Genomic DNA, 14600 nt, shown 5'->3' with positions numbered 1-14600 from the left:
TATATGAAGTTTACGTTCATATATATTTTTGATATCTGTACAATTTCTATTTTATTCTTTATTTTTGAAGGATAAAAACCTTCTAATATTTCATTTTACAAATTCAAATTATTTGTTAAGATTTTTTTATATATATTTATATGAATATTTTTAATAAAAATTTTATATATATATATTTTTTTTTTTTTTTTTTTTTTTTTTTTTTCTCTTGTTTTATCCACATTTAGTAAAAAAAAAAAAAAATATATTTTTTTAAAAATTTTGGCAAAAATAACATAGAAATAATGGTGTTAAATAAAATAATTTTTAGTATAAAGTATATTAATTTTTACTATTTTAATAATGTTATATTAATAAAAAACATTATAAAGTATTTTAAAATATATAAATTATTATTTCTTTTTTTTTTTACTTAATTATTATGTTAATATTTATACACATTGTTTTGTATTTATAAAAAACTTAATATATTTTTATGTTCTGTTGTACTTTATGATATGTCTTTATTATTATTATTTTGTTTATTTAATGAAATAAAAGTTTGCAATTTGTAAAAAAAAATAAAAAATAAAAACATCCCAAATGTTTAAATATTATTAATTTTCTGAGTAACCAGGATAACTATCATCATCTGATAATACAGAACAATTAGAGCTACTTAATAAATCATCGGTATCATCATCATCATCGTTATCATCATCGTTATCATCATCATCATCATCATCATCATCATCATTATTGTCTTCTGAATTATCTAAATTATCTTTCCCATTTATACTTTCTGCATTTTCAGGTTCAATATTTGAGATATTGGCTGATGATGCTTTTAATGAAGATTCTATATCAAAAGTTTTAAAAAAGTGAAATAACTGAGTAATATTTAAAACACATATGTCTCCAAACTTAATATCTTTTCTTAAAGAACTAGCAATTGCTTCGGTTTTTTCTGAACAGCAAATAATAGATAAAGTAGAACCTATTAAGGCATTATTTTTATCAATTCGGAAATTAACAATCCTCGATAAATATTTTCTACAAACATTTAATATATTTTTTGCAGTAACGTTTTCCAGTTTAGATAATAATGTTTCATAAAAGTTTAAGTTCAAATTTTTTAAACTCAAAAATATTGTTTGAGATGCTCTATCACTTATAGTTTCTTGATTATTGAAAATACTATAATAGGCACTACTTTTAGCAATAGAAAGTTCATCTTCCTTCATTTCATTATTACAATAATAATCAAATATTTTTAAGGCTTCCTTTAGTGCACTAATAACATCACTAGATCTATATATACGTAAACTCAATTCACCTAAAATGCAATTATAATCTAAAGAACATTCATAAGAATAACCTCCTCCTCTAATACTACTATATAATGGACCCTCAGCCATTGAAAAAAACTCTCTTAATATTAGCAATTCACAATAATGCTCGTGATCATATCCTGATGGAACTTTTACTGTTAATTTTAAATATGAAACATCAGTACTTTTAATGCCACATACAATTCCATTATAAGCATTATCTTTTATTATATTTGATTTAAAGTTTTTATCTTCACTTTCAAATTGTACATCTAAATATTCTTTTAAGCTTTTATGAACATTTGGTCCTAATGAAATATATTTATTATTATCTTTTTTTTCCATGTTTTCGACTACGTTCAAAGTATTCATATTGGAATTATAACTTATATTTGAATTTTGATCATATGATTTTATATTATTATTATTATAGCTAATTTCATTATCTAAATATTTCGAATTTTGATAATTCATTTCGTTAATATTATTTTGAAAGCAAAAATTAACTACTGGAGTATTAACAGTGTAATTAGAATTCTCATCTATATTAAACCACTTATCATACCAAGAAAAAATATTTTTTATTTTGTGAAAATCACCATCAATAATTATGGAAATATTTTTTAAATCGAAAAGCATATTTTTCAATGCATTTAACTTATTAAGTAGTTCATCTAAATTACTTTTATTTTCAATAATTCCTAAAACTAATTCTTGTTGCCCTATAGAAACCAATCCTGAATTACTATTTTTCATATATCTTAAAGCATATTCTAAGTTTAAAACTAATGTTTTCGGTTTCGTCTTTTTTTGTAGCAAATTTTGATAGGCAGATTTTAAAATGATTTCTAATCTTTCAATATTTAAATTCATTTTAAATATGGATAAAAATAAAAGATCAAATAATTTTACATAATTTTCTAATAACCCAATAATATGTATGCATAGTATATTACTCAAATTACCTGCTTTAAAGCTTTTCGCACTTTCCCCTAATCCATAATTACAATCATAATTAATAGTATTTCTGATCATTTCTTCCATAAATAATTCACATTTTACGTTTTTGTTATTAATTTCTACATCTGTTTCAAATAATAAATAACTTAATAAAGGAATATATTTTTTTAAGTCAGCGTCAACATTGTTTGAATTAATTAATACATTTATTGAAACAAAATTAGACTTAATATTACTTAACTGAATAGGGAAAATTATGCGTTTTAAATCATTCTGTATAATATTCAAAAGTGGCATATTTTCATTTAGTGCATTTTTATATGCTTCTGATGAATTATTATTATTTATAAATGTTTCATTTTCTAAACTCTTGAAATTTCTGAAAATAGTAATACCTTCTATTTTAACATTTTTTGCTTTTGCAGATGGAACAATATCCAATGAACTTTTAGGTGGTTTTTTTTCTATATTTTCTTTAATTTTTTTAATATTCTTTACCATTTTATTTAATTTTTCAACTCCATATTTCTTTTGTTCATTTTCGATTAATTTTTTTTCAGATAATTCTATTTCCTTAGCTTTTTTACGACTAGGATAACATCTCACTTCAGTATAATTATTGTCAATAAAATAGGTTCTTAATAATTCCTTCCAATAATTTTCATTTTCATTTAACAAATCAATATATATTTTTTTCAAATTTAAGCACTTTTCTAAGTCTTCTATATTTCTACCATAAATAAAATATTTTATAATAAATTCATTTAATAAGTACTGCGGAGATGTTTCTAAATCTCTCAAATGTTGCAAATATGATCGAATTATTATATTTTTTAGTCTTTCCATATTCAATGGTTTATCATAAACTTCTTTTAAGCAATTTCTTGTTATATCTCCAACTAAATTTATTTTTACTTCATTATTATTACTGGAAAAATTCGTTTGTTCATATTTTTTGATATCTTTTACAATTAAACTATTATTTATATTTTCATCCTTATCATTATTAGCATTCAAAGTATTTATATTTATTTCTTTTTTAAGGTTATTATTATTATTATCATCTTGAATATTATTTATTACTTGCATATTATTTTGATTTTCTAAATTATTTGTTTCATCATGCTCTTTTACTTTGTTTTTATGGAATTTATATTTATAAGAAACATCATAAATATCTATTGTAAAGTAATTTTCTTTTAAATCTTCAAGAGAAAAATCTAAACTACTACAGTAAGTATCTTTATCTTCTAGTAATCTTTTGCTAAGAGGTGAGGTAGTTAAATGAGTCAAATAATTTCCTAATAATCCCAGAGATAGTTTTGTCTTAAATTGATCCCATTCACATCCTCTCCATCCTATACTAACTTGTCCATTATTTAAATTATTACATGGATAATATTTTTTTATAATTTTAGTGTCATTTGATTTTTCAACATTTTCCTTTTTACTCCAAGGTCTATTCAAACTTTGAATATCCTGCAAAAAAACTTCTTTACATAAGTCATAATTATTTTTAACATTTTCTTTTTCTTCTTTTCTTTGGCTTGGATTTAAATCTAAATGATATTTTTCAAAATCATGTATTATATTTAAAATGGTATCATTTTCAAAATCTCCAAATATGATTATTGCAAAATTATTTAACTTATAAAATTTTTTAAAATATTCCCTTACTCTATTATTGTTAGTTTTTCTTAATCCGTCTAAAGTTCCTCCTGTTTCATATCTATATCCACTTTTATCATTAGGATATAAGTTGGTAATCATAGTTCTTTCTACAATATTTTCACAATTATTTTCAATAGATTTCATTTCAGAATATACAACTCCATTATGAGCACCATTTTCAAAAATATGATGAACTTCAGATAAAAATACATCATCTTCTAAAGTAGGATTTAAAATAAAATCTAGATAAATAGGTAAGATATTACAAAAACCTTCTATTCCAAATGTTTCAATAGTATAAGAAGTATGATCAATAGAAGTCCAAGCATTTGTTCCTTCTGAAAGACATTTATATGCCAAAAAGTCTAATAACCCTTTATATGGATATTTATGACTGCCTAAAAATATTAGATGCTCCAAAGTATGAGGTAATCCCTCATTGTTTTCTGCTTCCGTTAACAAGGTAAAATAACCATATATCTTGGGGCTTTTTATTTTACTCAATATTATTCTTAAACCTGAATTTAATGAATAATATTCATCAACTGTTAATTCTTGTTCTAATTTAATATGATTTATTCTTGAATAATCGTGCATTTTTTTTTTTTTTTTTTTTTTTTTTAATAAAAAAATTGAAGATAATATAAAATTTTTATTAATATATTATAATTATATTATTTATAAAGCAATAAGGAAAATATATAAAAATTAATTATAATATATATAATTAAATAACTATCATAATATATACAAATTAAAAAAAGGTTATAATTAATAATGATATAAATATTGTTACTTTTCTTTAAAAGTGTTTTCTAACTATTTAATTTGTAATAAAAATAATACATATATATATATGTGCATATTTATTTATTTAATTATTTTTTTTTTTTTTTTGAAATGCATATATTTTTATCATTTCTGTAACTTATTCTACTTATTTAATAGATAATTATAATCTACGGGGTATATATTATTTTTTAATATAAAATTATGTAAATTAAGAATCTCTTTTTTTTTTTTTTTTTTTACTAAAATTTTATATACTTAAAAAAAAAAAACAATAAAATATATAAAATTAAGGTCTTCAATTTTATAGTACAACCTAATTGAATAAATATTTTTTTTTCTCTTAGTTTTTTTTTTAATTAAAATTTAGATTTTATATAATTAAATATTTCATAAATTGTACTTTATATATATTTTTTTTTTATTGCATATAGAAGTCTTAAGAAGTTTGTAATTTTTTTTTTTTTTTTTTTTTTTTTTTGTCATTAGTTAAAATTTAAATTATAGTGGTATTTTAATAAAGAAAAAATAATTGTTTTAAATGAATATATTTTGAGAAAAGAACAGTCTGTCTCTTTGAATATATGAATAAAAAAAAATTATGTGTATAATGGGAATTAAGAAAAGGAAAAATATTAAGGATAGCTAATCGAGTGCTTGAAAAACAAACGTCCATATCAACATTTTACTTACGAGAAAGTTAATAAAGATATTTTTTTTTAAAAAAAAAAAAAATAAATGTAACCGTATTTTTATTTTTACTTTATGTAGTTACTCTATAAAAAATTCATCTGAATAAATTATATAAAAGAAATCTCATTAAAATATTATTATTATTTTCTATATAAATAAAATTTAGAGAAATAGAATAATAATGTATTTATAATTTTTTTCTTTTTTAAACTTAGTTTCTATGATAAACTTTTATTTTTTATAATAATATATAAATATAATTTTTTTTTTAATTATTTTTGTTCTATTTATTCACAAGAGATAACATAAGCTTTAATTTCTTTTTTTTTTTTTTTTTGAGAATATTTGTTCTTTAAAATTGTTATACTAAATTTATTAAACATTTTTTATTTTTATGTATATAACACTTCTTTTTTATAAAAAAAAAAATATACAAAATGAGACAATACCTAATAAAACTTTTATATGTTGTTTTAAAAAAAGAGATAGAAATGAATATTGTTTGTTAGAAATTCACAGGACTAATGCCACTAATTTATAAGAAAATTTTTTTTTTATTTTAGAATAATTCATATTTATTTTATGCGTATATATTTTTTCATTCGACAAATTAAAATTAAATATTTTAAAAATCAATTTTAATTTATATTTGTAAATTATAGGATATATAAAATAAAATTATATCATTAAATAAAAAAAAGTTTATAAAGAATATTCACCTTTGAAAGAAATATTTTGATGTTCTTTATTTATAATTAAGTTATTTCTTATTTTATTAAAATAAAAAATTGAAATAAAAGAAAAATTATCTAAAATAACCATAAACATATTAATATATATATAAAAAAAAAAAATTTTCTATCATATCAAAAATAATTTATGAAAAATGAAAATTAAAGATAAAAAATTATTAGTATAAAATAGATAGAAAAGGTTTATTTTTCTTATGAATTAAATCTGAAATGTTTTTTTTTCCTTAATTTTTTTTTTTTTTTTTTTTTTTTTTATATATTTATATAAAAATAAAATTTAAAATTATGTAATTTTAAAAGAGATAAGATAAATAAATACTATCGTATATGTATATATATATATATTATTTTAAAGAGAAATTTTGTTTACAATAATATCCAATAAATTATTATACTGTTTTATTCTACATATTTATTTATTTTTTTTTTTTCAAAATTTTTATGAAAATACATTTTATATAATAATAAAGTCTATCATTCGAAGTAATTGAAAAAAAAAATATTTATAAATATATAATTTAGCATAAAATATTTAATAAGAATCTGCAAAAATGAGTTTATCAAAATTTGCAAAAAGTCCATTTCAGTTTAGCAGAATATGTTCAAAATTGGAAAAACAAACAAAAAATCAGATGTTATTGAATGGATTAAGAAATATAAGTAATTTAAATATACAGAAATTGAACAGAAACGTAATAAATTTCATTGACAAAAAAAATTTTAGTACTACTGAAAATTATGAATTTAAAGCAGAAACAAAAAAGTTATTGCAAATAGTTGCTCATTCTTTATATACAGATAAAGAAGTATTTATAAGAGAATTAATAAGCAATGCGTCAGACGCTATTGAAAAATTAAGATTTATTCAATGTGCTTCTGTAAAAAGTTCAGATATAACAGAAGAAAAAAATATTCCATTTTATATAAAAATTTCAACAGACGAAAAAGAAAAATTATTTATTATTGAAGATAGTGGTATTGGGATGAATAAGGAAGAGGTTATTGAAAATTTAGGTACTATAGCTAAAAGTGGATCATTAAATTTTTTAAATTCTTTAAAAGAAAAAAAAATTTCTGAACAAAGTCAGCTTGATCAGGAGAAATCAGGGGATATTATTGGTCAATTTGGTGTGGGTTTTTATAGTTCTTTTGTTGTTTCTGATGAAGTAGAAGTATTTACTCGTTCTTATGAAGGTTCAAAGGGATATTATTGGAAATCAGACGGTAACGGAATGTTTACTTTAAAAGAAATGGATAATTTACAAAGAGGAACAAAAATTGTATGCCATCTTAAAGAAAGTTGTAAAGAGTTTTCGGATATTAATAAAGTACAGCAAATAGTAGAAAAATTTTCTTCATTTATCAATTTTCCAGTTTACGTAATAAATAAAAAAAAGGTTGAGAATAAAGAATTAAAAGAAGAAAGTGAGAAAAAAATAGATGATTTAAAAAAAGAAGAATCAAAAATTGAAGGATCTACTGGTGGAAATGAATCAGAAACCATTAAAAAAGATATAAATGAGGATAGTTCTTCAATTAAAGAAGAAACAGAAGAAATATTAATAAACAATCAAAAACCCTTATGGTGTAAAGATAATGTATCAGAAGAGGAACATATTAATTTTTTCAAGTTTTTAAACAAAAAAAAGTCATATGATGACAATAAAAGTTATATATATAAATTATTATATAAAACAGATGCACCAATGTCTATTAAAAGTGTTTTTTACATACCTGAAGAAGCACCATCAAGACTCTTTCAACAAAATAACGAAATAGAAATTTCTTTATATTGTAAAAAGGTATTAGTAAAAAAAAATGCTGATAATATAATACCAAAATGGCTTTATTTTGTTAAGGGAGTAATTGATTGTGAAGATATGCCATTAAATATAAGCAGAGAAAATATGCAAGACAGTACTTTAATGGATAAGTTATCAAGAGTAATTGTTACAAAAATTTTAAAAACCATAGAGAAAGAAGCAGATACAGATGAACAGAAGTACTTAAAATTTTATACAAATTATAATTATAATTTAAAGGAAGGTGTGTTGGAAGATTCTACAAAGAATCAATACAAGAATATATTGATGAATTTATTACGATTTTATTCCGTTAATCAAAATAAATATATCTCATTAAAAGAATACCTTAAAAATTTTAAAAATAATCAAAAAAATATCTATTATTTTTCAGCAAATGATAAAAATGTAGCTTTATCCTCACCATATATGGAACCATTTAAAAAGCAAAATATAGATGTTTTATTGTTATTTGAAGAAATTGATGAATTTGTATTAATGAACTTACAATCATATAATGGGTCTAAATTTGTTTCTATTGATTCATCACAAAATGAAGACTTTGATGATGCTGTATTAGATGCTAATAGAAATGATAAAGAAAGTAAGCAAAATCAAACTAATGTTTTTAATGAAGAACAAAAAAAAGAACTAGAAAAATACTTTAAGGAAGTATTAGGTAGCAAATGTTCTGATGTTAAATTTTCTGATAGATTAACTTCTTCACCAGCGGTAGTTACTGGATTTTTATCCCCAACTTTGAGAAAAGTTATGAAGGCAACGATGAAAAATGCAGATTTTCAAGATAATATGTTACAAAATTTACCTGCTACATTAGAATTAAATCCATCTCACACTATTGTTACTTCCATTTATCATTTAAAAAACACTAATCAAGAAGTAGCAAAATTATTAGTTCAACAGCTTTATGATAATGCTTGTATTGCAGCAGGAATTTTAGAAGATCCTAGATCACTATTAAGTAAATTAAATGAATTATTATTACTAACAGCTAGATATGCATATCATTATGAAAGAAAAAGTGCAGAAGAAGAAATTAATGTAGAAAACTCTGCTACTAACAAAATAAGCGCTGAAAATGAAGACAGTGGTGAAACATCAATGGAAAATAATAATGAAGCTGTTAAAGATAAAAAGGAAAGTGTTGAAATGAAAGAAACTCAATCGTCCTAGATATAATAAAGAGAGAATTATTTACTAATAAAAAAAAATAATATGGAATTTGCATTTATATAGTTTTCTATATATTTTTACTTTCATTATATGTTTCTGTCATCAGTAAAATATGCACAAGCTTTAAATTATAATTATAATTCATTCATGTAAATTTTATAAAATATTATATGAAATTATTACTAATATATTTTATTTTTTTTTTAACTTTATAAAATTATATATAATTCTTTTCATTATATTATATTTTCAATTTTACATTTACTTATATAAAATATTATATGAACTTTTTTTTATTATATAGAAGTTGCTATATCTTTGTTTAATTATTTTTTTTTTTTTTTTTGCAAAGAGTATTGAAGGTATTATTAATTCAAAGAAGAGATTCAATAATTATTAATATATATATATATATATATAGTACGATTTTTTTAAACGAAAATATTTCTGTACTGTATTTATCATTTTTATGTATATTTTAGTTATAATCATTTATACAATGATAATTTTTTAATAAACATTTTTTTAATTAAAAATAATTTTAATTTTAAATTACATAGAAAAAAAAAAAAAAAAAGTAAAATATGTTATTTTTTACATATGTTTACACAAAAAATTAAAATAAAGGAAAAATTATGAATATAAAAATAAAATTATAATTAAAGAAAACAAACATTTAATAATATTTTTAAAATAAAAATAAAAAGATGCAAAATAAAAAGAAAAAAAATAGATACAAAGGAAATTTAATATAATTGTTAACACAAATATATACATATATATATATATGTATACAAGGATCAGAATTTATTGATATGAAGGAAAATTAAAGATACAGTGGAATTTTAAAAATTATATATGCTATTAATATATATATAAATGTCTATTTTTATTGTATAATATCTTTTAAATTATTGCCCCTAATTTTTTACTACTTTTATTATCTTCCATTAGAGCATCTTGAGCTGCTACTACTCTAAGAACAGTTTTTTTGCTACTTTCTTGTAATTCTCCTGTTACTAAAATTTCATCTAATAAATAATATGCTTTATGAAAATTAAATATTAAGTCTAATTCACATACATTTCCAAAATATTTATCTAAAATTTCAACATAATGATGTATTATTTCTAAAGTTATTAACTCATTATCGTTTTTATCTATGCAAGTTATGAAAAATAAACTAGCATACCTAAAAGAAAAAGTTATATAAATAAATATACCTATGAAATTATTTATTCTCATAAAATTTTAATAATGTGATTTTTTATATAATAAATTTCTTAAAAATAATATATCAACTTAAAAACTATATATAATTTTATATAATATATACATAAATATAAAAAACTTTATTAAAAGGTTAAGTAATAATAATATAATTTTATTTTCATATAATAATACTATAAAATTTCAAGAAAATTAAAAAATAACTTGATTAATATATTTGCACAAACCTTTTAAATACAAGTTTATATTCTCTCCATTCGACAAAATTACAAAGTTTTGGTGTTCTATTCAATGTTATTTGAGAAGTTTCTCTTATTATTTTTGCTTTTTCTTTTTGAGATAACGGTATATACCATTTTGCAAGTCTTGTTTTTCCTTGACGGCTTATAAGCAAAACAAAATGTATCATAATTTGAATAAAAAAAAAGAAAAAAGAAAAAAGAAAAAGGAAGAATGAAAAATGAAGAAAAAAAAATAAAAAAAAAGGAAAAATAAAACTGAAAAAGAAAAAGAATAAAGAACTGTTTTTTTTTTTTTTTTTTTTTTATTATCTTGTAAAATTTTTATAACTTTTAAAAAGCTAAAAAAAAGAATTAAAAGGAAAATATAAAAATATACATATGTGTATATTTTTAAAATTTATTAGAGAATACATTATGATTATTTTTTTCTAATCCTTAAAAGAAATTTAATAATATCTTTACATTTGATACTAATTTTAATTTATACTAATCTATAAAATAAAAAATTTTAATATAACTAATAAAAACAATGTAAAATTTTATTTATAAAAATAAAATATTAAATATTCATAAAAAAAAAAAAAAAAAATATATGTATATATTTATATGATACAAAGCAATATAATTTAAAACATATTTTTTATTAAATTAAACAACACATTATAATAAAAAAAAGAAAATTATATATATATATTATTAAACATAAAAAAAAAAGAACTTTAAAAATAAAAATTATTTAAAAATTAAGTTTTAAACAAGTAAAAAAGAAACAGTAAAACATTTAAAAAAAGAACTTTGGAATATAAGTTTATGTAACATTTTAAATATCAATTTTTTATAAATAGAAATATTATTCAGAAAAGGTAAAAATTTTTTAAGGAGAAATGTTGAATTACCTTATTTAAAAAATATTTCTGTATATTTCCTTCTTTAGATTTTATTTTTTTCATATTTAATGTTATAAAATAAAAATTGAACTTAAATGATTGAAATTACGTTTTAAAAAATTACTGAAAAAAAAAAAAATAGTAAGTTACTATTTTAAAGAAGCTCTTATTCATCAATTTATTTAAGTTGGAGTAGTCATTTGTTGTAAATGTTAACTAAGCTTTAATTAGTCCTTTTAATTTTTATTATTAAGTTAACTATGAAAATAGGACTAAATTTAATTTTAAGTTCATTATGAAAACTATTAGTAATGAAAAATTTTTAGTGGGGCACATAAATAATCCCTTTAATGAAATAACCTGTTATATATATATATATCAAATAGGAAGGTTTTCCATAATAAAAAAAAAAGAATTAAGTAAAATTTATATATTATGTGAATAATAAAAAAAATTAAAGTTAAGGTACTTTCCTAACTATCATTTAACAATATCAAAATCATTATGTAAATGAAAAACACACATTTTTATAGCATATATAATTTAAAACCTTTTTAATACAATTAATCATCTCATTACATATATATATATACATGTATAATATTTTTAAAAAGGAAAAATTAGTAATTATGATAAAAAAATAAGACATTAATATTGTTATAATTGAGATAAATTAATCATGTATTTCCTATTATTTATTTATTTATTTTATTTTATTTTTTTTTTTAATATTAAATAAATAATTAATTCTTATTAAATGACTTAACATTTTTAAATATTAATAGAAAAAAAAATTACAAAAAAAATATGAATTGTGTAGAAAAAATATAAAAAAAAAATAAAATATTAAGGTAATTTTAATTTTGGGTATTAATTATCGTCCTATTTTTTTTTAATAAAAAACTAAAATTATGAGAACTATTAAGAATTAGATCAATTTAATATTTCATTTTGATATAATTTCTTTCAATGCAATTTTCTTTTTCTCATAAAATGCATCATAATAATCGAATTCATAAATTTTTTGTATTTAATTGCAATAAATTATTTCATATTTTTTATTTTTAATTACCTTTATATTTTTTCTAGTCATTTTTTTTAGTGTAATATTTTTATAATCTTAAAGATTTTATATATATATATATATAATATAAAAGTAAAAAGAATGTTTTAAACTTATATCGTATTTTTAGAAAAATCCATTTAGGGAAAGGAGTAAAAAAAAACATTTAAGTATATAATATATATATTTATAAATTATATGTAAAAATTAATTGCACATATATAAGTATCACTTAAATTTTTAATAATTTAAAAGAGAACAATAAAAAATTATTAATTAGATTAATGTATAAATATTACATAACATTTTTTATATAAATTGAAGATGGAAAATTTTAAGGTACCATCAACTTATGTATATCCAAATGATATGTGTGAATTGATAAGAACATTAACAAATATAATAGAAAATAAAACAAAAGTAGACATTGATAAAAAAAAAATATGGGATATAATAAATAATATATATGATCAATGGATAAAAGTAGCAGAAAGAGAAAAAGAAAAAGATGAAAAGGACTATTACAAACTAATATCATTTTTAACGTTAGTTTTATCAACAAATTGGTTTAATGAAGAGCAAGAGGAAATAGAATACATTGTTAATGAAATTTATTACAGTAATATGGGAATAACTCAATCATTTTCAGAGGAAGAAGTTACAAAAGCAATTGAAAATTCATTAGGAGCCGAAATAAAAAAGGTTCTTTAATACATTAATACATAAATTATTACAAAAAAAAAAAAAAAAAAAAAAAAAAAAAATATAAATAAAATTTATATATATATGTATATTCATATTTATACATTATCATATATAAATATATATATTTTTTTTTTTATTTGTCTAGTGTATAATTAATAAAAATGACTTAATAATAGAATTCATAAAAGGTGATTATGGTGAAGGAATTTTTGATGGAAAAATTGTATTAAATATAAATGATGGTCTGTTTTTGCATACAGAAAAAGAAATTTTACAATATACAGGTAAGTTACCTATAGATTCTTATGAAATTGAACTAGCTATTAATTCATGTGATTGGAAAAAGTATGAAGAAAAAAAAGATTAATTATATATTTTTTATTTATAATATTTTTTTTTTTTTTACCTTTGAAAAATTTTCTTATAAGAGGACTTTTATATTTTTTCATTTTCTTCATTCTTCTTTTTTTTATGTTACCCTTTTCTTTTTCCTTTTCTTTTTTTTGTCTAAATTATCTCATTCAAAAACAGAATTAAATGCGTTTATTTTGTAAAATATTTTCATTTAGATATTATAACGCTCAATATTGATAAAATATAATCTTAATATGTGGTAGTTGTACTTTTACAAATGCATTTTTTTTTTTTTTTTTTTTCATTATGCATATTTTTTTTTATTTTTAAATTATATTTTACCTTAATTATTTCTCACATAATGTTAGGTATACAAAAATAAATTTTTTTAAAACAATTTTTGAAAAATCAAATATGTACTTTTTAAGAATACGAATTATAAAAAAAGAAAAAATATATATATATATATATATATATATATATATATATATATATATATATATATATATATATATATATAATATGAGAACACATTTTAGTAGATAAAAATCTTAACATAGCAAAAACAAATAATTTGATAATAAAAATATCAAGTTATATATATATAATGTATATATGCGTCAACGTAGAAATATTTATTAAGAATCTCCAAAAATTTCTTCAATCCATTTATTTGGGTCAATATTTTCTAAATTAATCATTTCATTTAATTTTGTTGCATTTCCATTGCTCACTGAACTGGATTTTAAATTAAAATCAGCATTATTCTTTGTATTTTTATTTAGTATATTGCTCTCTAAAGTTATTAATGGTTTACAATTTTTGTGATTACTAATATTTCTTTCTTTTATCTTTACATAGTTACCACCACCAGATCCATTGTTTTTTCTGAGGAAATTTTTTGCATTAGATACTTCTAAAAAATTATAAAAAGAAATTAAAAAAAAT

General features: G+C 18.9%; 4 protein-coding genes across 4 annotated transcripts; 2 read left to right on the top strand and 2 right to left on the bottom strand.

Annotated features, from left to right (window-relative positions):
• Window positions 1-596: 596 nt before the first annotated feature.
• On the bottom strand, window positions 597-4538 carry PGAL8A_00344900 (insulinase, putative; the record flags this gene model as incomplete). The annotated part of the gene is made up of 1 exon (XM_028672489.1): window positions 597-4538. One exon carries the CDS (start codon window positions 4536-4538, stop codon window positions 597-599), a length of 3942 nt encoding a protein of 1313 aa, XP_028529036.1.
• A 2188-nt stretch (window positions 4539-6726) lies between these two features.
• PGAL8A_00344800 (heat shock protein 90, putative) lies at window positions 6727-9171 on the top strand (the record flags this gene model as incomplete). The annotated part of the gene is made up of 1 exon (XM_028672487.1): window positions 6727-9171. The coding sequence occupies one exon, from the start codon at window positions 6727-6729 to the stop codon at window positions 9169-9171; it is 2445 nt and encodes an 814-aa protein (XP_028529035.1).
• Window positions 9172-10077: 906 nt separating this feature from the next.
• On the bottom strand, window positions 10078-10810 carry PGAL8A_00344700 (AP-1 complex subunit sigma, putative; the record flags this gene model as incomplete). Its single annotated transcript, XM_028672486.1, has 2 exons — window positions 10078-10363; window positions 10629-10810. The coding sequence occupies 2 exons, from the start codon at window positions 10808-10810 to the stop codon at window positions 10078-10080; spliced, it is 468 nt and encodes a 155-aa protein (XP_028529034.1).
• Window positions 10811-12917: 2107 nt separating this feature from the next.
• On the top strand, window positions 12918-13665 carry PGAL8A_00344600 (conserved Plasmodium protein, unknown function; the record flags this gene model as incomplete). The annotated part of the gene is made up of 2 exons (XM_028672485.1): window positions 12918-13295; window positions 13444-13665. The coding sequence occupies 2 exons, from the start codon at window positions 12918-12920 to the stop codon at window positions 13663-13665; spliced, it is 600 nt and encodes a 199-aa protein (XP_028529033.1).
• Between the last annotated feature and the right edge of the window lie 935 nt (window positions 13666-14600).

Source organism: Plasmodium gallinaceum, assembly GCF_900005855.1.
Source record: "Plasmodium gallinaceum strain 8A genome assembly, contig: PGAL8A_v1_98, whole genome shotgun sequence".
NCBI lineage: Eukaryota > Apicomplexa > Aconoidasida > Haemosporida > Plasmodiidae > Plasmodium > Plasmodium gallinaceum.
This window is presented reverse-complemented; position numbering and strand designations above follow the sequence as displayed.